The following is a 26,823-nucleotide window of genomic DNA, read 5'->3' as shown; positions in this document are numbered from 1 at the left end:
TGTGGTATTGCTTAGAATTCTTGGGAATATTCTACTAGCTGCCTCAAACAGACACCCAATCAAGACTTGGATTTTTTTTTATGAGCAGAAAAAATATTCTGTTTTAATGGTGCCACATAGATTTCCTTCTCATGTGACCTGCCCCCAGGGCTAGAAGAAGATGTAAACCTAATCCATGACTAGTTATGGAGGTGGCCAGAGGAGCCTGAGTCAAGGAAACACTTTGGTTATTTCTAGGTGAGAATTCAGTCCCATTACATGGTGGCAATGTGTCTTGGAGAACAAAATAAAAGTAAAAAGAAAAAAAAACCAACCAACCAAACAAACAAAAGACCCAACAAAAATTGGGAGAAGCTTTGGGAATTTTTTTGGACTTGGTAAATTAATGCTGCTTTATTTCTCCGCTTTCACTCAGCTTTTCCTCTTCACTCAATTTATCCATCAGCTTGGCTAAAGAAAACTCTTTACATGCCCCAAATAAAGAGGTAAAAGCAGGAAAATCTTGCAGTGAGAATGGGATAGACACTTCTCTTATCCTGGGAGAAGCTGGCTTCCCACCACCAGCAATTGCATGGCCTCTGTGAGATACAGCCCTGAGTGTGCTCTGCCTGAGACAACCAGGGAAGGTTACGAGCAATGGAGTTTTGGGAACGAGACAGTTTGCAGGGAAACATCCTATGTCAGACAGATGTAAAATAGTTTAAATCTCTTTCAAATATAAATTTCTGATTTTCAAATATTGAAGGATATCTCAAATTCTTTTTCTTTTTCTCCCACCCAAATATCTCAGTGGTACCTTTTGACGACTCCTACTTACAGATTCTGTCATAATGTGAACTATTGTCTGGTATAATTTTTAAAATTTGGATTGCTTTTCAGTCTACACCCAGATCACCTGTAGACACTGCTCTCTGAAAGCTGAGATCTTATTCACTAATTATTTGCTGACATATTAAGGATTCCAGAAGGCAAGTTTTTTAACCTGCGGGATTAATAGTTTCATGAGGTCAGTACCTTTCTTGCTAGCTTTCCGTTAAGTCTCATGTCAAAAATTAAAACCTATTTTGGAAAAAACCCACAACTTTTACACAGTCCCTAGTTTATAAGTTCATCCGCTAAAGAGAGTCTGCAACTTCCCCTGTCATCAAAACAGAAACAAATGTGTACACTCTTCAGACTTCGCTTACGGCTTCTTTGTTCAGTATGAAAAGGGGAGGAAAATAGTTATCTTGCAGTATTCCCTAGGGAATCCCACTAAGTTAAAGGACATTTTAATCCGTTGAGCCGGCAGCTTTATTAGTAAGCATTTCCCAGACTGCAGGGAAATCTAATTTCACAAATAGATCAGAGCCACTTCAAACGCAGCTTTCAGTTGCCATCCACCGGGGGACAAACGGGGAGGAGGAAGTTTGTCAGAAAAGACCTTCTTTGAGCCCAAGAGTGATTACCAGAGGTGTCTCCATCGACTGCCACCCACCTAAAGTCGATAGTACTCAAATGAGTACGCCAGTGCGGACTATATAAGAGAAGCGCATGGCTCTGGAGGGCGCATCCCCCTCTCCGGGCGCAGCACCGACCGCCCCGCTCCGCGCCCGGCGGAGGCTCCGCGGGCACACGGGTTGTTCCGTGAGGGCAGACGACGGCTCTCCGCAGCCCGCAGGCACTCGGCGAGACTTGCCTCCGCTTGAAGGTAAGTAGCCCCTCGGAAGGGGCCTTTGGCGTGGAGCGAGGGGCTGTCGCTGCCCCCGCAGCGATGCCTGGGTCGTTCCCCGGTTACTCCCCGGGTTTGCCGTGAGCCCCGGCGGCAGCGGGGGGAGGGAGAGCCCGGAGGCGTCGGGGAGAGCCGGCTGCCTTGCGGCTCCGATTAACTCTTTCGCCCAAGAGGATTTGCAAGGGAGGCCAAGTATAAAACAGTTGGTAAATAACAGAGTTTGCCTCCCTCCTCCTTAATCCTAAACGGTTGCTCTAATTAGAATAGCTTACTTAGGGGCATTAAGCGCTGCTTTCGAAGCCTCGGACTGCTGTAATTGTTTTTGCCCTTTGCACTCTGATTTGCAGCAGTTCCCCGTGTAACTCGCCCGTAGCTGAACTCTGTCCGCTTGCCCGTCCGTTCTCTCTCGCCCGAGACCCGCCGTGCGGCACTGCGCTCCTCCGGCGGGGGAAGGAAGGAGGCAACCGCAGGCGCGGGATCGCCGGGGAGAAGGGGAGCCGAGCACATCCCCCGCAAAGCCCTGGACCGCAAATACGTGCGGCGGGGTTAATACCCTTCCCCTAATCCGTGTCTTTAAAAGCGCCCTCCGGGGCTGCTCGGGGGCTGGCGGGGAGGTGCGACGGGGCCAGCCGATGGTGGCCCGTCGGGTCTCCGCCTCCGCCGGCGCTCCGCGGGACTGCGCCCGGCCCCGGGCGTGCGGGAGCGGCGGGCTGGCGTGCACCGCCTCCGCGCCGGCGGGGCTGCCCCGGAGCATGGGGGGTGGGCGGGCGGGCTGCGGGCCGGGGCCGGCGCTGACCGTCTTCGCTCTCTGCCTCCTCCCAGCGCCTCAGAGATGCGAGGGGCGAAGAAGCGCCAGGCGCTGCCTGCCATCGTGCTCCTGCTGCTGGCCTCGGCCCCGCCGCCGCCCGGCGCAGAGGGCAGGGACATGCCCGCCGCGGGAGACGAGAAGGGGACGCTCCTCGACCTCCTCCTCCAAGCCCTGGGCGACGGCGGCCGCCCGCTGCCGCCCCGCCCGCCGCGGCGGGACCGGGTGATCTCCCGGCGGTACAGCGGCGGCGGTGTCCCGCCGCCCGAACCCCGCTCCGTCGCCGCCGCCGCCCCCCGGTCGTCCCCGGCCGCCGCCGCCGCCGCCGCCCCGCCGCCGCCCCGGCTGTTCGCCGCTGCCCGCCACGGAGGTAAGAGCCGCCGCGCTGCCCCGCGCCACGAGCCGGGGGTGCAGCGCCCTCCGGGGACCGGCCCCGCCGCCGCCTCCGGTGGCGCCTCGGCCGGGGCAGCCCCGCTGCGGGCGGGCGGGGCCGCGCTCCCCATCTCCGAGCGGCAGCCCCCGGGGAGGTTCTGAGGGCAGCGCAGCCCAGTCCCGCTCCAGTGCGGGACCCGGCATGGCAGGGGACAGAGAAGGGGAGCAGCAGCGTGGTGCCCTGGCCCGGCTCCCCGACAGGAGTTCAGCGGTGGGGGAATACGGGACACAAGGGAGGGGAGGGTGCTTCATCACCTTCTGCCGGGAGGTCAGTTGTGGACAGTTACCTACAACTTTTCTGAGCAAGTCTCCCAACTTCCCTATGTCACAGTGCAGCCTGTTCTGAGGAAGTCCTGCTTTACCCCCAGCTTGGGACTGCTCCTCTGATTTGCACAAAGAGGACAAATGGCTGATGTGAGAGACAGATGTCTGGACTTACTCTTTTAAACTTTCTCTTCAACTTGAGTGGTCCCATGTGATACATTTTTCTAAGTTTGCTGGTACAAGTGCGGGAAGTTCAGGCTGTGCTGGGCATGGGAGCTTGATCCACCTTCCGGAAGATGCTCAGGCAGGGGCAGGGAGCCATCCCCGGTGCTGGCACAGGTCAAGCCTGGCAGTGACAAGTGAGGGCGGTTCAGGGCCAAACACAGCTGCCTGGTGACGTTCACAGACTCTGCTCGGCCAGGACACTGGGCAGCGGGTCACCTCTGCTGCAGCTAGGTTTGATGCAGAGCCACATAAAACAGTTCCTACTGGAGTGGAGCTGCCTGAGGGGTTTGCATGGGTTAGGATGGTGCAGTTCAGCAAGAAGGAAGTTATAGTGACTGTCTCTTGGCTGTAGCCCAGGTTTTTCTCTTGTTGCCTGCCACAGACCCTCCTAGAAAGAAACCAAGTTGAGGGAAACTAGGGAAGTTTGGTGTCTTAGGGATATGTGTCCCTGGAGACCAGTGCCCTTATGGCTGATGGCTGGTAACAGGTGAAGTTGAGATGCGGCTGCGCAGTGGTCAATTTTAAAGGAAATTAAACCCCATTTTGAAAAAACTAGAAGTTGGGTAACAAGTTCAGAAGTTCATAGGTGAGTGATCAGTAGGGTAGACACTTGCACAGTGAGATAGCTACAGCATCTAAGGAAACCGGACTAGAAAAAGATAAATCAAGCGAAAAGTAATAAATGTTCTGGCCTTGGAAGCTTCTATCGAATGTGATCTGCTGCAAGTACTGAGTGGTCCATCAGTAAGTGGTTGTAGTGTCCCAGTGAACTTTGAAATATTTTTGCTTTTTCAGAGCATTAAGTCTCTGGTAGTAAAGGGAAAGCCAGCCCAAACCATATTGCCACAGATTGGTTTGCTGACTGGAAAAGATGCTGCTGGTATCAACATGACTGGTCATGAGTGAATACTTAACTGTGGCTTGAATTCTTCATGTGCTGTGACCAAACCCTCAGTGTATACACTTCTCCAGGAAAAAGTGTAAAAGGGTCTTTTTAAGACATAATACACAATACTTACATATGTCTTATTTTCAAGAGAATGCGGCAAAGAAAAGTATAAACTTGAGAGTAATAGTTACTAGTATCAGGTGGCTTAAGGAAGAAAGTTCATCGTGGACAGCAGTATCTCCCATTTGAGATGTTTACTCCTAACTAAATAATTGTATTGAGCTATAAAATAGAAAGCGTAAGAATTCCATAATATTTATATAACTTTGAAGGAGACTTTTCTTTGATTAATCAGGATTATGCATAATGAAACTATTTTTCCTATTAATGGTTACTTTTAGTAACTATATTGGATACAGAAGGGGTGAAACTGCTGAACATCCTTAGAGAAGTTCTCCAGTTGCCCCTGGCATAGGTTCAGTGCCCTGTGAGCATCCACAAAGGTAGCTTTCTCTCCAGCCTAGAAAGAACAGACCTACAGTTTAAATAATAGTAATCAAGTTTTCATATTAATTAATTAATTTATTTTTACTAGCAAACAACAAAGGTACAAATTAGTACCTATGTTTAAGAATGGCTCATCTTCCCTCAGTCAGGAAAGGTCTTGCATTCAGCTGAGTACTCAGGCATTTAAAAACGGAGCTATAAATTTAGATTATCTGTTACTGCTGAAAATCAAACCCAAGTGTCTGATTTAAAAGAAAACTGAGCAGCCCAATTGCTTCTTTTGTTTGAAACTAACAGCATTCACAACAGCGGAACATACAGACCAGAGCATGCAAGAAGCATAATTTCTGTGTGTTTTCTTGTTTTCCTTTTCTGAGGATGCTACATGGTATTAGCAATGAGTTTAATAGCAGGACGGCTGAAATGTGCTTCCCCTCCCATTTTTCTCTTTCCCTCACTCTTAGGACTGGTTTCATCTTTAGTCTAACCTTACTGAGTAGCAGCTCCACACACACCTTTATTTTATTTCATTTGCGGACTTGACTGTTTGCATAATAAGGAAAGCTGGCCTGGAGTGCCATTGGGTGAATTTTAGCAGCAGCAAAAGGCAAATAGCTGGAGCACATGGCCAGGGACAAAGGCTGAGAGGGGATGTGACCTCCTTCTTACTGCAGTGGAGACCTGCTCATTTACCTCAGGCTGTAACAGAAGAGCACAGCATCATAGAGCGTCTTCAACGAGGCTGGAAGAAGGTGAGCTACTGTCAGACATATCCTACATGTACCACTCAGCTATAGATACATAAATAAGATGTAAATGCAAGAGGCACATGAAGATTTGTGTCATGTATCTTGTAGATCCCAGAAGGTCACCCACATACGGAATAACGATACCAGTTTCACGATCACTTTAGCTGTCTTAAGTTCTTAGCTCTTTTATCCTTACATGTTCAAAAGTCTTATCTCACACGGATCTGTCCCTGTTTTTCTCAGTGATCTGATTAACGAGAGTGAGCATTTACTCCAAAGAGTATATTCAGAAGAAATAACATATTCCAACTAACTAAAAAGCAATCTTCATCTTTTGCTAGGCTTTCTGGTAGGATGTCACTAAAAATACAAGTTGTTCCTTGGAATTATTATATCTAGCAAGATTAAATTTTCTGTCACAACATCCTTTACTTGCCTGATTTCCATGAATATATGATGCTTGAGTGTGGGTTTCTTTTTGTGCTAAGAAGTGTCTCATAAAGTTTTTAAGCTTGGTTATAAAAGCTTCTCAATGGGCAATCTTTTTCATAACTACCCTGTTTCTAATACCTAACCATGTTAATTAATTTATTGAAGAATCCAAATATTTATTTTCACAAAGAGAAGCTTGAGCATCAGGTTATTTTTGAATGTCAGGTTTGGGGAGCTAGAATAGTTTGTAATTCTCTTTATTGCCTTTTAAAAAAAACTTTTCTGGAGAACCAAAGTAGATTCCATGTGATTAGATTTAAAGAAGTAACAAAGTCTTCATCAACTGCTCTTTCCTTACATATTCCTTATGACAGTGTAGAAATAAGCTATCTAAACTTACAAGGGGTAGGGGAGCTGAAATTTGTCATTGTACTGGGAGACTAGCAAGACATTTTAAAATATTTTGTTTAGTTATTTTTCAAGCATGAAAGAATGAAGATAAATATTGCTCTCAATTTACCAGTAGGTCCAAATTAGCCTCCTGAGCATATCTACTTGAGATTTAGAATAACATATCAGAGAAGAGAATTTGGCCCTCAAACTATTTAAACTTTGAAGTTAAACGTAAGAGTTCACTTTTTGGCCAACATTTCTTACACATCAGCTAAAGAAAACTGCAAGTTGTCCCATGATGCGGTACTAATTTAACCATTCTTCATAATGAGCTAGATTTGAAAGATATGTTTGAGGTTTATTTTAGTTTATGGTTGAATCAGAAGCATGTAACCTTGTGTAAGGCATAAGAAAAGTTTTGATCTTTTTGCTCACTTTAAAAAATCTCTAAGTGTAGTGATAGTTGAAGCTGGAAGCCCCTAATTCCGCAAGACCTGCTATGCCTAATATGAAACTACTTCAGTGAATGTAATTACAGATCTGGAATAAAGAAAAGAGAACACAGAGGAATGTAAACCGTGTCTATAGGAAACGAAAATGTATGGTACAGTATAGCAAAGAGTTCTTTGTAATACTTCCATCTTGTCCAATTATTATTCCTACTAGTAAAATGGTTTGGTGGTGTTTGGCTTTTTTTGTGTTTTGGTTTGGTTTTGTTGCTGTGTTTTTTTTCCCCCCAGTATGTTATATTAATAGGAATTGCTGGCATTCAGGAGGCTAAAAAGAAGACAAAAGTTACTAAAAGTGACATTCTCTAAAATCACAATTACCAAAACAGACATTTCAGAAATTAGCAAAGTAGTAGTGAATGAAATTGATTTAAAAGAAGAGTAACTGTTACATTAAAAAATCAAACTTTGGTGGCTTGTAGCGATTATTCCTGATTCCACATCCAAAGTTTTTATTTCATTATTTTTGCAGTGAAGTTGGTGGGTAGGCGTTTCTGGAACAGAACCAGGCAATTATATTCTGCTTTCAGAGGCTTAATAGAATCCATATTCCAAATGTTTCTAGGACTTGTTTTTCTTTTTTTCTTTTTTTTTTTTTTTTTTTTTTGAGGTGGACATGATGGACCATAATTTATGACTCTGCATAATCAAGCTCTAGTGGTTAAAAGAGAATGTATATACTCATAAACTAAGAAATTGGTGAATCATCAGAAAATATTTATCTCAACAGAACATCTATACAGCAGTCTGCATGGGAGACTGCAACTAGCTTGGGTACTGGAAGCAGTAGAGATCCCATAGAGCAATATGCTGCCCAGGCCAATGGTTACTGAGGCAGGATGCAAGGCGGTCTGCAAGGATTACTGAGGAGGGGACTGCAAGAATCTCACCACGCCATGATACAGAAATATGAACAGTCCCAGTGAGTTCAGTGGAAATACCCGTTATCTCTGCTCATACCAAGATTAGGTATGAATCCTACCCAAAGTAGGCAGGATAGATTTTTGTTACAGTGTTTCATTTTGGGTTAGGAGAAATAATTACTTTTCATTGAATATATTGATGGCATTTTGATCTTAAAGCCATCCTCAAATTTCTCATGGTAAATTCTCCGGAACGAGTTGATATTGGCCACTTTTTACTGTTTTCTATAATAAATATCTTGTTCCACACACCAATGGCTTAATTCTGACAAGTACATATTTGTAACTGTAAGTACATTTTGTTTTTTCCACCACTTTTGCCATTTTTAATTGAATGAGTCTTGACTTTACTGCCTTGCATTCAGGTCAGCTGTTATTTATCATCAGCGTTTCCTTCCAGAAAGTGTTACCTTTGTAGCAGTTCCTCAAAATGTAAGATGTCCATGATCTCTAGTTTGCATGTTGACTTACTCAGCTTTGAATTTATTTAAGTCCCAAATGCTGCAGAGAGTGGATATTCCTTCAGCCTTCAGTTCCACACAAGTGCTTGCATATATCATCATGTCCAGCTCTTTCATGGTTATGATGCCTTTATGATCCTGCTGCTACATTTGTTTCCTTGACTGGGTTTTTAGGTATATTGTGCAATATGCCTTGTAGTAGCAAGATGGTGTGTTTGGCAAATATGACTGCCAGGCAGTAGAGCTGGGCCACTGAATAGAAGACACCTGAAATCTAGGATACACCAGAATTCTTCCCTATTGCAGTGGAGAATGTCAAGCCCGTGAACCAACCATGCCAGCTGATGAGTGAGTGAGCAAAGACAACACAGTTGCTATATACATGGAGGTTTAAAATATAATGAAGTCCATCAGAATAGTCCTGCAAATGAAGTTTTGACACTGGCTCTCCAAGGGGCTCTGCTCCAAGGGGCTACTCAATTAATCACAGTGCAAACTGGTGACGTTACCCACTGACTTGGCATGTGAAGGGAGGAGCCTTGTGTAACTGCAGTATGCTGGGCAGCAAACATTTCAGATGGCAGTGTGCCATGCCAGGAGCAAGACACGATGTCAGCAAATGGAAAAGCTTTTTTTGTAGAGCTATTGCTTAGAAAAAATCAGCAGCATCTTTATTCTACATGAGATGATCGTCTGTTTTAGTTCTGTTTCGTATTTTGAAAAAAATATATTTAGCATGGCAAGAGACACAATTACTCACATACAGTTCTAGCACCAGAAAAGTGAATGTAAAAATTTTCACTGGATTACACCTGAATTGGGATTGAAGTACTCCAAAACTCCTCCAATATTCAGGAAAGTGTAACAAGTAAAACAGAAATTTCATTTCAAAGTAGATCCAAGTGCATAACTGTAACTCAGGAACTACAGCATGTATTTTGAATTAGTCTGCCTTGGCCCTGAGCCTGAGACCAAACTGAAGAGTCAACGTATTTTTTTAAATTTTTTTTCTTTACTGTAGACATGAAAATTTGATTTTCAATTCAGAAAAAATGACAGGCCCCTATGTTTTACTGGCTTATTATTTCAGGTGTTCATCTGCTAGGGAAAGCCTCTGAGAGGTTGTACACAGGTAGTACCTAGGTGTAAGGCTTTGCAACAGGTTTATTGTTTGATAGAGAGGCGTTAGCCTTGAAAAAAACACTGCTTCATGTCTAGAGTTAATATCTTCTTTTTCAGTAAAAGCATTCAGCTTCAATAATTCGTTGCTTACATTTGGTTTTGATGATAAAGGAGAATATTAAAGCAGACTGTTAGAGAAGAATGTAATGGATTGTGAATGTATGCAGAAATGAACAGTGTTACACAGAGAGAGATATATATTTTTTTAGTTGGAATAAAATGTGTTATCTGGGACATTTTTTGTTTTGTTTTGACACTTACGCAGTTGCAAATACTCCCTGCCCATGAAACCACAACCTTAAACTTAATTCTGGGGAAGAAATTATGTCAAAACAAAACTTGCAAAATGACTTTGCACTGGTGAGACCTCACCTTGAGTACTGTGTCCAGTTCTTGGTCCCCCACTTCAAGAAGGTTATTGGGGTGCTGGAGCAGGTCCAGAGGAGAGCAACGAGGCTGGTGAAAGGACTAGAGGGAAAGTCTTACAGGGATAGGCTGAGGGAGTTGGGGTTGTTTAGCCTGGAGAAGAGGAGACTCAGGGAGGACCTTATCACTCTCTACAGCTACCTGAAAGGAGGTTGTAGTCAGGTGGGGGTCAGGCTCTTCTCCCAGGCAACTAGCAACAAGACAAGAGGGCATGGCCTGAACCTGCCCCAGGGGAGGCTTAAGCTAGGTATTATGAAGCACTTCCTCACGGAAAGGGTGATTAGATGCTGGAATGGACTGTCCAGGGAACTGGTGGAGGCACCATCCCTGGATGTGTTCAAGGAAAGGCTGGATGTGGCACTTAGTGCCATGGTCTAGTTGATGTGGTGTTGTTAGTTAGGTCATAGGCTGGACTTGATGATTGCAGAGGTCTTTTCCAGCCTCAGTAACTCAGTGATTTTGTGATTCTGTGAGAAGAGGCATGATGGAAAAGATTTTACTAGAAAAAGTGCAGCTCATCTCCTGTGTTAGCCTCAGTTGATGGTTACGCTTTTCTGTTAATTTAAGGATGAATGCTTAATTTTGTCACTTGTGAAATAGAGGTTACTACTTTAGTGGAAGTCCCTACACGCTATTCATGTGTGTTTGGGGCATTTTTAATGTCGGTCAATTGGAAAACAGTTGCTTCAGTGAAAGATCAATTGAATATTGATTACATACTGAGGGTGCAACTCTTTAGGGTGTAAAGAAAAATTAGCACATGAAAGACCCAAGCATTTGATTGGTTAGTGGCCATTTTTATATTCTCCTATGTTTTATTATGTCTGCTGGGCAAAAAATCATTGATGTGCAATGCTCCACTGATTTTGCTAAAACCCTGCATAAAAATGTGTTTGTTTAGTATAGGCTGTAAGACCAGTGGAAAATACTGTCTGGAGTTACAAATTGTAGCTACTTTTTAGTCTTAATATTTTGTTTTTAAAAATACAATTAAAATGGTTATGTAATCAAAACAAAACCACTTATGGTAAAGGCACACATTTGTATGCTAAGAATATTCAAACTTCTTTTATAAGTTGTTGTTTTTTTAAAAAAAATATTTTTAGGTCTTTCTTTGTCATTTCAAGTAAATTGGTTAGATTTCATTTTAGTACATGTTCTCTTGATTTGCAAAATATGTCTTTGGTTTAAAGACAAAAAAAAAAAAGTTGCATCAGTAAAGCAACTATTGTCATGCTCCTTGCAGATTTTGGACAACTTCAGGAGTAACATGGCACAAATCCAATTAGGGCATTGCTATTAAAATTATGTTCTCCTTTTTATTTGAGTCTGTAAAATAGGAGGTGAAAAGAAAAATAAAACCCTACTGGAAAACAGTCAGACACCTTTTTTTCCTTAACCCTTACTGCTCATGATACCAAGCTTTATGAGATGTCTTTCTGTAGAAATTTTAGGAAATGCATCCTCATTGTTCCACCAGTGGGAGGTGTCTCTGCCCATGCAGGGGGGTTGGAACTAGATGATCTTTAAGGTCCCTTCCAACCCAAATCATCCTTTGATTCTATGATTCTGATACCCCATACAGTTTGTGTTTCCCATGATGCAATGATCAAATCTCAAGTTTACATGTGAAATTAATATAGACATATTTCTCCTCTTTATTCAGTAACAAGCCACTTTTCCAGATATCAGGCAATTTTCAGACTTTCAGAAAAGGGAATACTACAAAATAAGAAATTTTTATGGATAAGACCTGCACAGGTACTGCAAATTTAACACTCAGATGTACTGCTCATGAATGGGATATGGAAAATGTTTTCTGGCTTTTATTTAAGACCAGCACTTTCTGCTCAGCATATTTTTGCCCACTGAAATGTATGATTTGCATGCGTTTTACACCTGCTTGTAATCCTCAAAGAATGACCTCCAATATCAGTAAGTAGAAATAATTCACTATGTTTGGTGCATTTGTATGTAACACTAAAAAGAAAAGATTTTTATCCCAACTGTAATTTATAAGATATAACGGTGATAGGGCATAATGACCTTAGCCTGAATATAAACAAGAAATACGTTCACTGGGAACACTTTAAGATAGCAGTTTAGAATAAAGTACTTACAAGGGAGAAACTGTGCATTATTAATCTACTACAATAGTTCTGAATCTGTTCTAATTCAGAAAGAAATAGAAACATTTCTAAAATAAGTACAGGAAATGTAAAGTACAGTTAGACATTACCATTTGCACAGCAATCAACCTGAAGTCTATTCATATTTCAAAAAGAGCAGGGTCTAATTAAGCTCTGGCAAACTCACTTCTATTTCCTTTCACTCTGATAGAGTTTGCCTGTTTGTCAGTGCTGAGTTTGGCTTGCGTACAGTTAAGCACATGTCATCAGCTTTCATTCAGATGATTCAACTAGTTCATATATTGCTTTTGATGTATTGCAGCTGTTCTTGTGTTTAATTTATGCAAATATTCTAGAATCTACATTTATTAGCAGCCATGATAGCTAGAACTGAGTACTTGCATAGAGTGCTGCAGAATTGCAAGAAGTAAATTTCCTCTTCACGTTTATCAATGTGTAGTCTCTATATCTTGCCTTCAGTCAAGAGCTCTCCAGTAACTTTCCAGGCATAATTTGGAGTCTCTGGATTCAGCTGAAATATCTGCCTTGATAGTTTAATGATTTCAAATGGCTGATAGATGAATGAATGGAAACTGTTATCTGTTACAGAAAAAAAAATATGAATAGCATAAGATAGCTTCAGTAAATTAATTCCTTGAATATTTTGACCAGTCTTGCCTGTGTGTCTCATTATTTTCAGTGACTTATCCTTTCATAGTTTAATGAATAATTAGTATTGTACTGCGTCTTTCCTCTTGGAAAGAAGGAAGTACATATTAACAGCTTAGTTTTCAAAACAGTGAGGGTTTCATAAAGCCATACATTTTTCCATTTGAATAACTCCAGGGATATCCTAACCTGATTAGAATGTCTTTAAAAAATAATAATTAAAAAAAAAACACATAAAAAGCACTTTTGCATGAACTCATACCTGAGGTCTGTAATTATTTTGATTTTTTTAAATTTTAATTTTCAAAATAGATATGTATTTAAGTAGTTTTCACGCTCACATATCTGACAGAGGAGAAAAGAAAAAGGGTGCTTTTGAATTATGCACATACTGCTTATCTGTGTATGTGTGGTGCTGTTCAACAGGCTCACAGTGCAAGGCACAGTTGTTAAATTCTTTTTTACATTTCTGTTTCAACTGTAAAACTTGTCAGAGTATGTAAATCTAGATCTATATCCATTCTAGTTCTGTTTCCTAGAGAGATAAGTAGTAGCAATAGCAGAAAACTAATGGCATATACTGTGCTTGGCTTATTTCTTGATCCCAAAATATTTTCTGGTGGAAACGGATTTACAGGGAGGAAAATAAAAAAATCCATGCTTCTTAATGTTCTCTTGCCAAACAAATACAAAAGTCTCCACAGGCAAGGATTAACTAATACAAATATGCTTTCTGAGCAGCTATTGAAGAATTACTAATAAACATCATTATAGCTGAGTTCAAGATATTCAACCTTGTAAATACATCCTGTTATAATTTCATTATGGTTGGCTAAAGCCCTAGGAGAAGCCAATATTTCAATCTCTTTGTTCAAGTCTTAATGAATTATTGGAAAGTGGCTGATTAGAAAGCATTGACTCAGAAGGGGCCACTGCATTCTGAATGTTACTCTCTTTGATGTTTACCTCCCAGGTTGGCTAATTTCCTTGACCAAAAATCTGGATAGACAAAGCTGTTAGCCTACTTTTCTGGGCTATTATATTCCAGTGCTTGTCTGGAAGTCAAATGTGACAGGTAGCTAATTAATAAAGGTTATAAGTGTTCATTGAAGCTCACGCCTTAGAGTAGGATTCTGTACAGAAGTGGGGCACAACTGTGTTGTAGCTAAAGGGGATACAATGAAAGAAGTAGGGTGGCTAAGTCTAGACACACTTTCCATATTTACTCCCCTATTTTTTTTTTTTTTTTTTCTGTTTCGTGGATCTCCTTGCTTCCTGCTTACAGTTGCTTCTGGACAAAATGCTTCTTCAGTTATCCGTGGCAAGAGTCTATACACTGTAATGTGAAAATACTTGTTTTTGACACTTGGGCAACTGCAGGTTGCTGAGTGAGAGGTTGGGCCTACACTCTGTATCAGCATATACTGGAGCTTTCACTTTCAGAGAGCTCCAAATTTTAGGTAATGAAAAACATGGAGGGGTGTAAAGGATCAGGATGTGGGTGCATCTCATCTTGAGAGTGGCATTAGATCCTTGACTAATTCACAGAATCACAGGATCATCATGGTTGGAAAGGACTTCTGAGACACGAGTTCAACAATCAACACAAAAAAATGAAATCAAAACAAAACACAAACACAAAACTAACCAACCAAAAAAAGGACACAAACACACACCCCACCAAAATACACCCACAAACCCTCCCCCAAAACCCCACAACTTTGGCCACTAGAGCATGCCCTGAAGTGCCACATCTACATGCTTCTTGAATACCTCCAAGGATGGTGCCTCAACCACCTCCCTGGGCAGGCTGTTCCAGTGCCTAACCTCTCTTTCAGTATAGAAATTCTTTCTAATATCCAATCTGAACCTTCCCTTCTGCAGCTTCAGGCCATTTCTTCTAGTCCTGTCATTATTCACTTGGGAGAAGAGGCCAGCACCCACCTCACTACAGCCTCCTTTCAGGTAGCTGTAGAGGGCAGTGAGGTCTCCCCTCAGCCTCCTTTTCTTCAGGCTAAGCAACCCCTGTTTCCTCAGCCACTCCTTGTATGACTTGTTCTCTAGACTCTTCACCAGCTTGGTAGCTCTTCTCTGGACACTCTCCAGCACCTCAATGTCCTTCTTTTAGTGAGAGGCCCAGAACTGAGCACAGTACTCAAGGTGCAGCCTCACCAGTGCCAGTACAGGAGCATGATCTTCCCTACTGCTGCTGGCCATACTGTTCCTGATGCAGGCCAGGATGCTGTTGGCCTTCTTGGCCACCTGGGCACACTGCTGGCTCATGTTAAGCTGGCTGTCAGCCAGCACCCCCAGGTCCCTTTCTGCTAGGCAGCTTTCCAGCCACTCTTCCCCAGCATTGTAGCATTGTCTGGTCTTGTGACCGAAATGCAGGACCTGGAACTTGGCCTTATTCAACCTCATACAACTGGCCTTGGCCCATTGATCCAGCGTGTCCAGGTCCCTCTGCAGAACCTTCCTACCCTCTAGCAGATCAACACTCCCACCCAGTTTGTTATCATCTGCAAACTTACTGAGGGTGCACTCAAAGCCTCTCATTCAGATCATTTATAAAGACATTGAATAAAACTGGCCCCAAAACTGAGCCCTGAAGGACACCTCTGGTGACAGGTCACCAACTTGATTTGACCCCATGTACCACAACTCTCTGGGTCCAGCCATCCAGCCAGTTTTTTACCAAGTGAGGAGTATACTTATCTATGCCGTGATTAGCCAGTTTGTCCAAGAGAATGCTGTGGGATATGGTGTCAAAGGCCTTTACAAAGTTTAGGTAGACAACATCCACAGCTTTCCCCTCATCCAACAAGTGGGTCACATGGTCACAGAAAGAGATCAGGTTGGTCAAGCAAGACCTCCCTTTCATAAACCTATGCTGGCTGCCCCTGATCCCCTGGGTGCCCTGCACTTGCCCTGGGAGCTCACTCAAGATGAGCCCCTCCATGGGCTTTCCCGGTACCAAGGCTGGGCTGACAGGCTTGTAGTTCCCCGGATCCTCCTTTCAGCCCTTCATGTAGATGGGTGTCACATTAACCAATTCCTTGACAGTATATATATTCAAAGAAGTGGAGTAAGTTAGAGTAGTTGGTGCTGTCTTCACAGTATTATAGCATTTTTCTCCTGCTTCCCACAGCATACTTAAGGGGAAATCCCTCGCTTAGAATTCGCATTTCCCAGTGGAACATTTCCACGCTGGGACATAGCCTAAAGTAAACTCAAATAAGGGCAGTGATGAACTACATCCTGTTGTTTTTTTTAAATCTTCATTAAACTAATTTCATTTAAAGACCTTTTCATTGGATATATCACCTAAAATAACGTAAAAAAAGCAGCCATTAACCACAAGGCTCCCCACCCAGGCAATGGTCAACAAACACTCTGATCAAACTGTGGGTTTTATCAGTTGAATTTTTCTTTGGAGTACCCCTTAAGACAGCCTCTGCTGTCACGGTGGGGAAAGGGAGGTTTAAAAAAATTGGCTTGCTTGTATTGAGGGTCTTTTCTTTGTGGCTGACCTTGCAGTATGCTGAAATTCTTAAGCATGGCCTGCACAGATGGGAGTGATCTGTGGTGTCAGGGTTCAGAGATTTTGAGATGTCTCATTGGATAGGTCCTTAATTCTGTGTCTTCTGAAATACCACAGAAGGAGCATGGAATATCACAGAAGGAGCATCATAGCAGACTGTGTTTTCAGTTTAGTTACAATAGCCTCTGGGTTATTTAAAATTAACCAGATCACTTTAATTTGAAGAGGCAAGAATTCAGGCTAAGAATATTTGAAGCATGATAATCAGGTAATGAGGGCTGTAGCCAAGCCTTGTACTCTTTCACTTAAGAAGATGGTGAGGCTTCAGAGGATGCAAAGGAGGAGGAAATAACATGGAAGCTGGTTTTATCAGACAGGTAAAGACTTATTCCTGCTGGGAGAATCTCCAGCTAGGAAATCCATGGTTGTTACAGCCTTTGTGCCACTAGAATAGAAAAAAAGGATTGGCTCAGAGAAGAGAATCTGGCTCAAAGAACTTAAAATAAATATCAGATGTCAGAGCTGTGACTTAATTGTTTAGCTAAGTAGATCATGTGAATTACACACAGATTGAGGACCTGCTTTTCCTTCTATTGAAATTGGGGAGAACAGAATCAGAACATACTCTCCTTCCAGTGTATTTTAGCCCTCAAAACTCTGTTAGTTGAGAGCATGACAGCTCCTAGAATAATTTCTTATCTGGGATGGGAATCTAGAGAGCTGCTAGTACACAACTGCTTTGTGTTTTATTACTGTAGACATAAGCTAAGACTCTAAACAGAATAGATTTCCTTAGTTGCTGTTATTTCAAAGTTTGACATGCAAACAATGGCATCTGAGTAACCATGGAAATTGGAACTCCAGGTTCAGACATTGGTTTGTGACAGGAGCCAATTAAAAAGTGATACAAGATGTACATGTAATTTCCTCCTTTTAAGGCAGTCTCAGATTACAGCTCTGACAGTCTCAGAATTAGACCTATGCCCTGTCTCAAATATATTAGCTTAGAAATTTCCCCTTCAGAAACTGTAGTTCTGAAAGCCTTATAATTTTATGGTGATTTTTTTCTTTCTTTCTTTCTTAATGAACATATAAGAGATGCTTGTTACCTTTATGAATAAAAGACAATGCAACTTTTTTTCTCGTACTATTACACAAATGCATGTTTTCTTTAGCATTTTAAAATTCTCTCAAGTAAAAAAAGAAAACAAAACAACTCATGTTTGATCATGAAGGCTTTCTAAGAGCAAGGAAACCATCAGAAGAAAGAGAATGGAAGCTGAAAACATGAAATTATTCTTTAGTTATAACCCAAATTAAATTACTTGGAGCTGACAGACAATCTTACATTCAGGAAGAAGATTTTGAGAGGCTTCACATGTGCAATTGAAGGTACATTTCTATTACCTGGCTAAGAGTCTTCACATAATTCTACTGTCAGAGTGAAATATTGGTACACAGGTGACAGAAAAAAAATGTTTGGAAAGATCTACAAATTTCTACAAATTCTGGCTGGATGATGAATGACTATTGGTACAGCGTGTAACTGATGACATAAATGAATGGAGCATAGAAAAAATACTTAGTATCGTATTTCTGGACATACTTGGAAGATACTGTGGGAAATATTCTCATTTAAATAGGACAGTTTTTAGGTGCTGGTTTCTGCATTCACATCACAAAGGGCATGAGAGTGTGGCAAGCATCTCAGTCCCCTGGCCAGCCAGGGTTCAGCCTCTCCAAGCTCATGATGATAATACCATTATTGCAGTCTTTTAAGCAGCAAAGAAGTGTGATTTCTTTTTCTGAGAAATGAAAGTTAGGTGTCTGAGCACTTAGTGAGCAATTACTTTCCCTTCACAAATTATGAGATAAGCATGGAAAAATCAAAGTTTGAGGGGAAGAGGAAGAACGTAATATAACCGTTGTTGAAAAACCTGAATAGTTTACAGCAGACAAAACTATGCTCCCCATCCCCTGTCTGCCTGTCCTGACACTTCAGACAGGATTAAATGCTTCTTCTGTAGCTCAAGTGAGTTAGCTCCCTCCAGCCTCAGGTTATGTCCTTCCCACAGCTCAGTGCCCAGGCTCAGAGGAGCCAGCTCTAGGGATAATCTGTTGCCCATAAGAGGGTGTTGAACTGGGGGTTGGCAACCTCTTTCAGGCTGTAAATAGTCATTGCTCTGTTGAGGTAGGAAGGCCTCCCTGGAATTACTGTTCATGCTGTTAGTTGTCTTCATAGCAACAATCACTGCTAACTATTCCTGTCACTCCCTGTTCCCATTTGCAGCTCAACAGAGACCAGCCAAGGCGAGGAGCCGAACTGGATTGCAAGGGAGGAGAGAAGGCAAAGTGCAAGGGCTGGTCAAGAGTAGGGCATGAGCCGGGCAGAGTGGGAGCAAAGACTGGCTGGGTTGTTCCCTTGGATGTGAGCAGGTCTTTACCACCCTCCCATGACTGCAAGTCAATCTTTTCTGCTGCTAAGACTACTGGAGGGGCTTAGTTAAAAGTAGTTTTCCTCCATAGTTTCTGCAGAATTGACCTACGTATGGGTGAAGGAGGGAATGATATGTAGGTGTCCTCTTGTGCCTTGCATCCTGTGTAGGTCCTCCAAGTGATACGAGATGAACACCAAATGCTTCCATGTCTGTTTCTCTTGCTTTTATTCTCTTATTCTCCTACTTCTGGATGCATTTCCCAGCCTTCTCTCTTGTACTGTCACAGATGCTTTCACTTTTGTACAAGATGGTAATGTGGATCACATGAGAAACTGAGAGAACGTAAGGAGTTGTGGTGTCTCAAAGGTGGTCCTGTAAGTTCTAGTCAGAAAGTTGGACTAGAAAGGAAATAATTTCCATATCCTTCCCAAGTAGCAGTATAATAAAATAAAAAAGAGCCAACTCAAGTGAAATTAATGTGTATCTACTTTGTTTGCTCTTACAGTTTTGATTTCCTGTGAATTTCTGTTGAAGGACTGATTTCACCTGGAGCATAAAAAAATTCTGGAGACACAGGTCTCAGAGGAGTTTGCATCAGTTCACATGCCTTCAGTTGCATGAGGGAAGGCAGGTCTCCCACAGATTGTACTTGGGAGGGACTGTGCTGGCAAGGGGACCATGATACTAGCAGTAATAGCTCAGGAGCTTTGACATGGACACTCTACTTTCGCTATGTCCTGTGAGATCCAGTAGAGAAGTGCAATGATTATGGGACTAGAGGTCTTGTTTTCTTAAAAAAGAGGACAAACTTCATTTTCATTCACTGTGTACCATGGATGAATGGAAAGAAAACTGCAGGAGTGAAGAAAATTTAGAATCCAAATGAGTACAAATTTAGAATACTTAGAATACAAATGAGCACATAACGCCTTCTGAGGCAGCATCACAATTGAGCTTCTGGTGTTTTGAAAAGAGAAATTAGGAAAAAACCTGTTTCAAAAGTTATCTGTCTCATGATGTGCACCAAAGTTTAAGTACTTTGCATGAACACAACAGTGTTTTCTAATCTGAAGCATCCAAAAAAGATTAGAAATTAAATGTCTCAAGTTCCTGCCATATCTCTAGCACTTATGGTAAATCTGTAAGTAACATCTTATGGATTCAGATAGTTTTTATGAAAAGAATGTCCATTATCAAGCTCTTTTTTGGACGATTCAGATGAAAGTTACAGAATAAAAACTTTTCATTTTATGTATATAACACCAGGTATGATGTTCATAACTGAAGTTTAGAGCATTTGCTAGTGTATCAATTACTCAGCATTTAAAAGGGATATTATTTGCTGTGCTCACATCAGAGAAATACTACTGGAATGAATATCAGGAAAAGTAAACAGTCACTAGTTGAAGTGTCCTTAGAAGCACCATTTCAATCCTGTAAGCAGGCATGGAAGCATTTATTTGATGTGGGAGCAGAACTACCATTGACTAATGACGTACAATCATATATCAATATGTGAGTTCCAAATATTGTCTATAAATAAAGTTTAAATACTGAACATAGATTTTACAGACAGCAAGTAAGTCCAAAGAAATTAGAATACTGTTTGTCTACTCATGGAGAGGCAGAAGATAAATTGACCGAGTCATCCATTATGAATTCTTAATTGCACTCTATTTGTAACCGTTAAGCTCTAGAGTACACTTTGTATTGCGAGAACTGAAAGGGCTCCTGTTAGATGAAGTAAATGGGGAGCCTAGTAAACTCCCCCCTCAAAGTAGAAAGATATGGATGAGTACATTCAGCATATTCTACATTCAGTAGATGGCACTGGTATGCAGTTGTAGACTAATTCAGGATTTTCTTTTGAGCAGATGCTCTCATCTCTGTGAATCCAAGCAGTGTTGATATGGGGGCTTATTTGAAGCTCTTTTTTTTTTTTTTTTAAATATTAATATAACAGATAATTTTTCACCTGATAGAGTAGATAGTGATAGAAAATGAAAAATAAATAAATAAATAAATACATTGCTAATTTATTGTAATGTTCGTTACACAGCACTTGGGATAATCTGGTTAAGTTTTGAATTTCAAATAGTGGCATTGCATACAGAAAGGAATGCATCTGTCTGGAGCATTGACTCATTTTCCATCCATGCCCCCTGGAACTTAGTGAGTACACATCAAGGTCTCATAATAAAAGTATTCAGTAAGTGGGAACTGTGTGTGTTACTGAACAGAAGTCATAACACAGTGAAGTCTCAGAATACTGAGCACAGAAATAGGTATTTTCCCTTGTCTAAAGGAATGAATTGAAAAATTGTTGGGGGAGAGTGGGATGCGGGTGTCTAAGCTAAGAAATTAGTAAGACAATTAGAAATTATTATAAAGCTTTTAATTATGGACAACTGGAAGAAGAAGCAGAAAACAAAAGCAGAAATACAGTTTATGTGGTAGAAACCACAGATGATGAGGCTAAGATAATTAAATTACATCATGTAAGTAGATATTTTCTCATATGGCAGTTATTTCTAACATAAATAAAAAATAAATAAATAATAGAAAATTAAGATTTATTATTGTTAATGATGGAAGGAGTTGCCCTCTGTGCACAAAGCAATGCTTTTTCTTGCCTCCCTATGGGAAACTGCAATAGAAAATGCATTAAATATATCAGCCTGTGAATAGAGTTGTAACACAACCACAAATTTGTCTGAAGGATTTTGAGCACTCTTGGACAGGGCCCAGAATCAACTGGTGGTCCCTGAGTAGGGAATACAAATGTCACACATTTTCAACAAAGAACTGCATACTCTGTTTCACTGCTGTACCAGACACCACATGAGGATGCAGAGCAACATTTCAATCTATAATAAGATGGCTATCGTTTGCAGAACAAAAAGGAATAGTATTCTGGTAGAGATGGAATAGCAGCATTAATAAACCAGCATTTCCAGAATAACCAAAGATGCTGGAAATCCTCTGTTTTGCAGGCAAGAACTTTGTCCAGCCATGGGACCAGAAGTAAGAGTTTTGTGCAGTCTGGTCACACCTAGAATATCATAATGAAAGACGGAAATTCAGACCTTTTGATTGGTCAAGGTACTGTAGAAAGAAGGATATGTTAATTGTTTCACGTCTGCTTAACATCACCTGCCACTGAGGGCTGTGCTGAGAGCCTTTCTTCTGAGTGCTGTGGAACTGAGATGTGGCAAATGCCCTTGCCAGGGAGTGGGATTGACTCCCTGTGACAGCTGCCCACAGTGGTGACCACATATTTTTGCCTACATGTAGAAGGAATACCTGAATCAGGTCCCTAAATGCTTCGCGTGGCATTTATTCACAGGGTATTTTACCATGTGATTGCCATATATCACACTGTAGTCAAACACCTATGCATTACTCAACACCATAATATAATCTTACCAAAATTGAAATTCACTTTTTTTTTTTCTCCACTAGGATGCCTTATCTTTGCACTGCTTCGTATTTTAATTGTTGATTTTGAGCAAAACTTGTTGTTTAGTTTTGTTTTGTTAACTGAGGCTGTAGATGTCTTCTTAACATTTGTAGAAATCATTATGTCTGTAAATTAAGACATACAGAGGAAGGATGGTTTGGGTCATTAAGGTTTCTGAATACCTTTTGTGTGTGGGTTTTTTCTAAGTACTGCTTTTGTAAATGTTTCATGTGTTTTTAAGACAATCATTATGAGGATACTTTCATCCTGGCTTTGCAATGTCATTTCATTCACTCATGTTTCTAGTAAATTGCTTTGCTTGAGTATTTTTCTCTCCTTCCTGCCTGTTTTCATCTCTCTTGCTTAAGTTCTCCTGACACCTTGTACATTTATTTTTGAATTTACAATCAAAATATTTTACTGTCACTTTTACCACAGATATATATTTTTTTTTCTCTAAACTAAATCCATCTTGACATTGCTGAGTGTCTGAAATCCTACTACTACTGGTGGTCCACCTTGTAATACTGGCACAGGAGACAAGGGTTGCCAGCTTTAGGCACAATCAGGAGTTTCTAGTAAAGAAAAGCTCCATCCAAATAAATGGGACTTGTCGGTTTTAACAAGTACTTGAGACAGCTTTGCTGACAGTGTTCCAATATTTGTAGAAACATGTTATTTCAACCAAGATTTATTCCTCTACTATGAAAAAGTACAGATTTTAAGTTGAAACTTTGAAGAGTCTTGTTCTTCTAAATGTTACTTTCATTAAAACTTTATTGACAGATACTGTGCTTTAAGCAGGTTCACAACATGAAACGATCTTAAAAAAAAAGATATCACATACTATTTCCCTGCCAAAACATTTTTAGAAGTGTCAATTTGTGTTTATAATAGAAGAGTCAACTGTATCACAGATGCAAAAAAGAAGATACACAATAAAAATTTTGTTTTCTAAATTCTATAGTTTTAAAATAACCTTAAACAAAATGTGTAGAAATTAAGTTTTTCATAAGATCATATGATGGTTGTGCAAAATCTAGGTTAATCTATATTAGACTATGAAAAATTTTTTATAAGGTTGGTAATGCAAAACCTTTTGAAATGTAATGCTCTGTATTAAAATAGATTTGGCCTGAAAAGGCCTATAACTTAAAAGAAAATATGACTAAAAAAGAAGAATAAAAAGCAAAGCAAGAAGGATAATTCTAAAACATTGCCCTTTCTGAAGAACAGACAATTTCATTAACTCAAAATGGCTTTACCAGAATGAATAAAAAGCAGATCAGGGTCATGTAAGCATTATGTGATATAATAAGATGTATTTGCCATTGCTTTGATTGTATCTTGGATTATGTATTGTATGGTAAAAAAAAATAATTCTGTGAGGGTATAAATATTTGAATGCCTCTTTCTGTTAAGTGACTTTTTGAAGTGCAGAACAATGTAAAACCAAGAAACATCTGTTTTTCCATCATGTGACAGGTCATTTCAAGGAAAGGTGGATAGTCCGAATTAACAATGATTATTCCAAATTAACAATGAATATTCTGGAAAACAGGTAATTATTAAACCTAGCCAAAGATGTCAAGCTTTAAATACTGTAATTGAAGTGCATTGTGTAGAGTACTTTGGCACCCATATGTAAACCTGACAAATACCATTTAGGTGGCAGACAAAGGTATAGTGATAATTAACATAATTTCTGGTTTTATATTCTGCTGGATGTGCTTATGTCTTTATGAAACATTTACTTGTTACAGAGAAGTTTCCCAGAGATGTTTTAAAAGTTGATTTTTTTTGTTATTTTTTCAGTAATTGAGGAAAAATTGCATTGGATTTTACTGTTGGTTTTGGTTTTCTTTTTGGTTTGTTTTTGGTTTTTAGATGTGTGAATATTCTTGTAAAAAGAGAAGATTATGATTCTTGATGAAGACATTTTTTTCTTATAGAGAAAAATAAAGGAGTTTGCCAATGAAGCACAGCCTGAGGTCTTCTACTTCAGATTTTCTGTGCTTGCCCACAGTACAGCCTGCAGTGAGACATTGTAGATCCTTCTGGTGTAGACCTCGAGTAGGCCAAGATCTGGAGTAATTTTTGCTGTCTGATTTACGCTGTTTCTCTGCATAAGCTAAATATAAGTAAAGGCTGCTTGTTGGAAGCATAAGCAAATTGAGATGTCAGTTTTTTCCACTGATGTGGTATCACCCAAAGTTGTGGAGTTTTCATGCCCCGAGTCAACAAACTGTTGTGTGGATTTGGCTTATTTCAGTGTTGCAAGCATAGGTCTTCTTGTTCTTTATACTACAGCAGGACATGAATTTTCCAGGTGATGGGGTGCTGGAGAGAGTGCAAACACAGGGTAAAAATCAGCACCTGCTGTCACAGCTTTGCGGTCTGAACAGACAAAAGACAGAGAGACTGAAAGCACAGAAAGATGAAAAAACTGATCCAAGGTAAAGAAACTATGTCATATATTGCAGGTCAAACATATGCCTTGGGCTGTGGCTTATTTAGTCTTTGGCCTGTCTGTAATCATGTCCAAATTAGTGAAAAATTAAACATTCCTGTCAGCTACTAGGTGCTGAAAAACAACTGAAAAGTGCACAGAACAATTTTCTAGGGAATTAGTTTAACAATAGTGATTTGAATAATCTTTGGGAAGTTTCCAACAAAATTGAAGAGTGGCTGGAGCAGCTGTTGCTCACTGCTTCTTAGCTCAGACCTTGCTAGCTCCCCCCATCATCCAATCTATCCCAGCAAGGGACAAAACTCAGGCAGATTGAGTCATCTTTTGCCTGAAGTCACAAGATCTGTGAAGTTTCACAGCTTGGGAAGTATGGATGGTTTAGAACAAAACTTGCAGTACAAACTTCTCCATTCTGTATGTGAATCAGAGCTGGAAAACCCTCTAAATTTGTCTTGTCTCTATATTTTTGCCATAAATACTAGTATTTTAAACAGAAGTAGATCTGTCCTAGAACCCTTTAATAGCTTGGCCATTGCTGTCTGTGGAAGGGCTGTGTAGAATGGACAGCATTTTGGTCCAGATGAGTAACTGTCTAGGGACACACATAGAAGTCCCAATCTAAATACATAAGAAATCTTTGAACTAAGATTATTTATGGTTATAAATTGAGATTATACCGAGGATGAACTCACGGTCAATAGCATCAAGTGCCTTTTAACTCAGATGTACACTCTCTGGTGAGCAGTGCAGATTTTGTAAGCCTGGGCACAAGAATGCTGCAGTCTGAATGTTCTCCCAGCTGATTAATAACAGTCAGTTACTCTGTCCCATGGGATATATACTGGCTGTATTTGACTTCTTTATGTAACATGGTCTTGAGGCAAGAATGGATTGAATAAACACTTTACACTCAACATTTCCTGTTCATGTGGGTTTCACACTTAAATGTCTTTATTCCTTCATTTTCATGTTTCTTTTGTGGTTTTGCCCAGTGTGACTTTCAAGTGTTTTGATTTTAATCATGCATGCCAATCTCTCTCACTATATTAATGTTTCTGCTTTTCTTTGGGGAAATAAATTTGTCGGAGGAGTTTTAACTTGCATTGTGAGGATGTGAGGGTACGTTGTGAGAATGGATATCAAGCTATCTGTTCTAATAGTGATAGATAACATATGAGATATGACTGGAGTAACTAAGAGCGTATAAGAAGCCAGTTTAGAAGTTTTGTTGTGATAATTTTACAATGTCTTTATAAAAGCATCTTGAATGGACTTGAGATCCTTCTGGTTGCTGTGTGATCTGGTTGGGAGTCAGTGATACATACTCTTCAAAACAGATGTTCATGAGTTCGATTTAAATACTAAGTCCTTTGAGACCTGAGCCTCACAGTTGTGTGCAGATAGGAAGGCTTGGATACGCTGCTGGAAGACTGAAGAAAAACACTGTGCTTGTGTTGGGCAATTTGTAGTTGAGGCAGAATTGCCCCTCCTGTTAGAGTCAGCGAACAGAAGTGTTCCAGTAACCTGTGCTGCCTGTGATTTTCATACAAATGAGCCTAGGTTGTCTTTGTGGAGGGCTCGGGGCTCACTGATTGTTTTACCAAACAAATGCACTGTGCTGTTAAGAAAAGGAACTCTTGAAGAAAGCTGAAACAAGGGGACGTGTTGAAAAGCTTGATTGGTGCCTGGAGGGATGGCAGCTGCAGCAGGGGAGGAGCAGGCAAGCAGTCAATATAATTCAGCCACTTTCCAACGCACAACTGACCCAATTTTCCCTACTGGGACAGGCGTAGCTGCGCTGGTGAGAACCTTGGGCTCCTGCTCCTGGGAAGCAGACCCTGCAGCATTCCTGCTCAGGCTTACTGACACAGCTACATCTCCAATTTTATGCTTGCAATGCCTAGCTCCCTGGGGGAGCATCAAATCCCTTATCCTGTTTTGCCTTCTGTGCATTTAAGGTTAGGATTTTGGCTGTGTGCTGTATTACAGTTTTCCTGAAGAATTTTACGGGGCAAAAGGCAGCTACTGTTCTCACAGCAAATTCCATAGACTTTGAAAGGACCTGGGTCTAAATGTTCTTTTCAGAGTGAGAATGACCTGTTTTTAGTTCAGTCTTCACCAGCCTTTGGTTGTTTGTCAGTACTAGGGCACTTGAAACATCTCATTTGAAACTCATTTCACTATTTTGGTTTTCCATATGTTTCATTC

At 40.8% G+C, this 26,823-nt stretch overlaps 1 protein-coding gene across 1 annotated transcript in view; it reads left to right on the top strand.

Annotated features, from left to right (window-relative positions):
- Positions 1-2,543: 2,543 nt before the first annotated feature.
- ALKAL1 (ALK and LTK ligand 1) overlaps positions 2,544-26,823 on the top strand; it is a 35,529-nt gene continuing 11,249 nt past the window's right edge. The window contains exon 1 of the mRNA XM_051612703.1: positions 2,544-2,886. Coding sequence (XP_051468663.1) covers positions 2,544-2,886 — 343 coding nt within the window. The remainder of the gene's footprint in view (positions 2,887-26,823) is intronic.

Source organism: Apus apus, chromosome 2 (assembly GCF_020740795.1).
Source record: "Apus apus isolate bApuApu2 chromosome 2, bApuApu2.pri.cur, whole genome shotgun sequence".
NCBI lineage: Eukaryota > Metazoa > Chordata > Aves > Apodiformes > Apodidae > Apus > Apus apus.
This window is presented reverse-complemented; position numbering and strand designations above follow the sequence as displayed.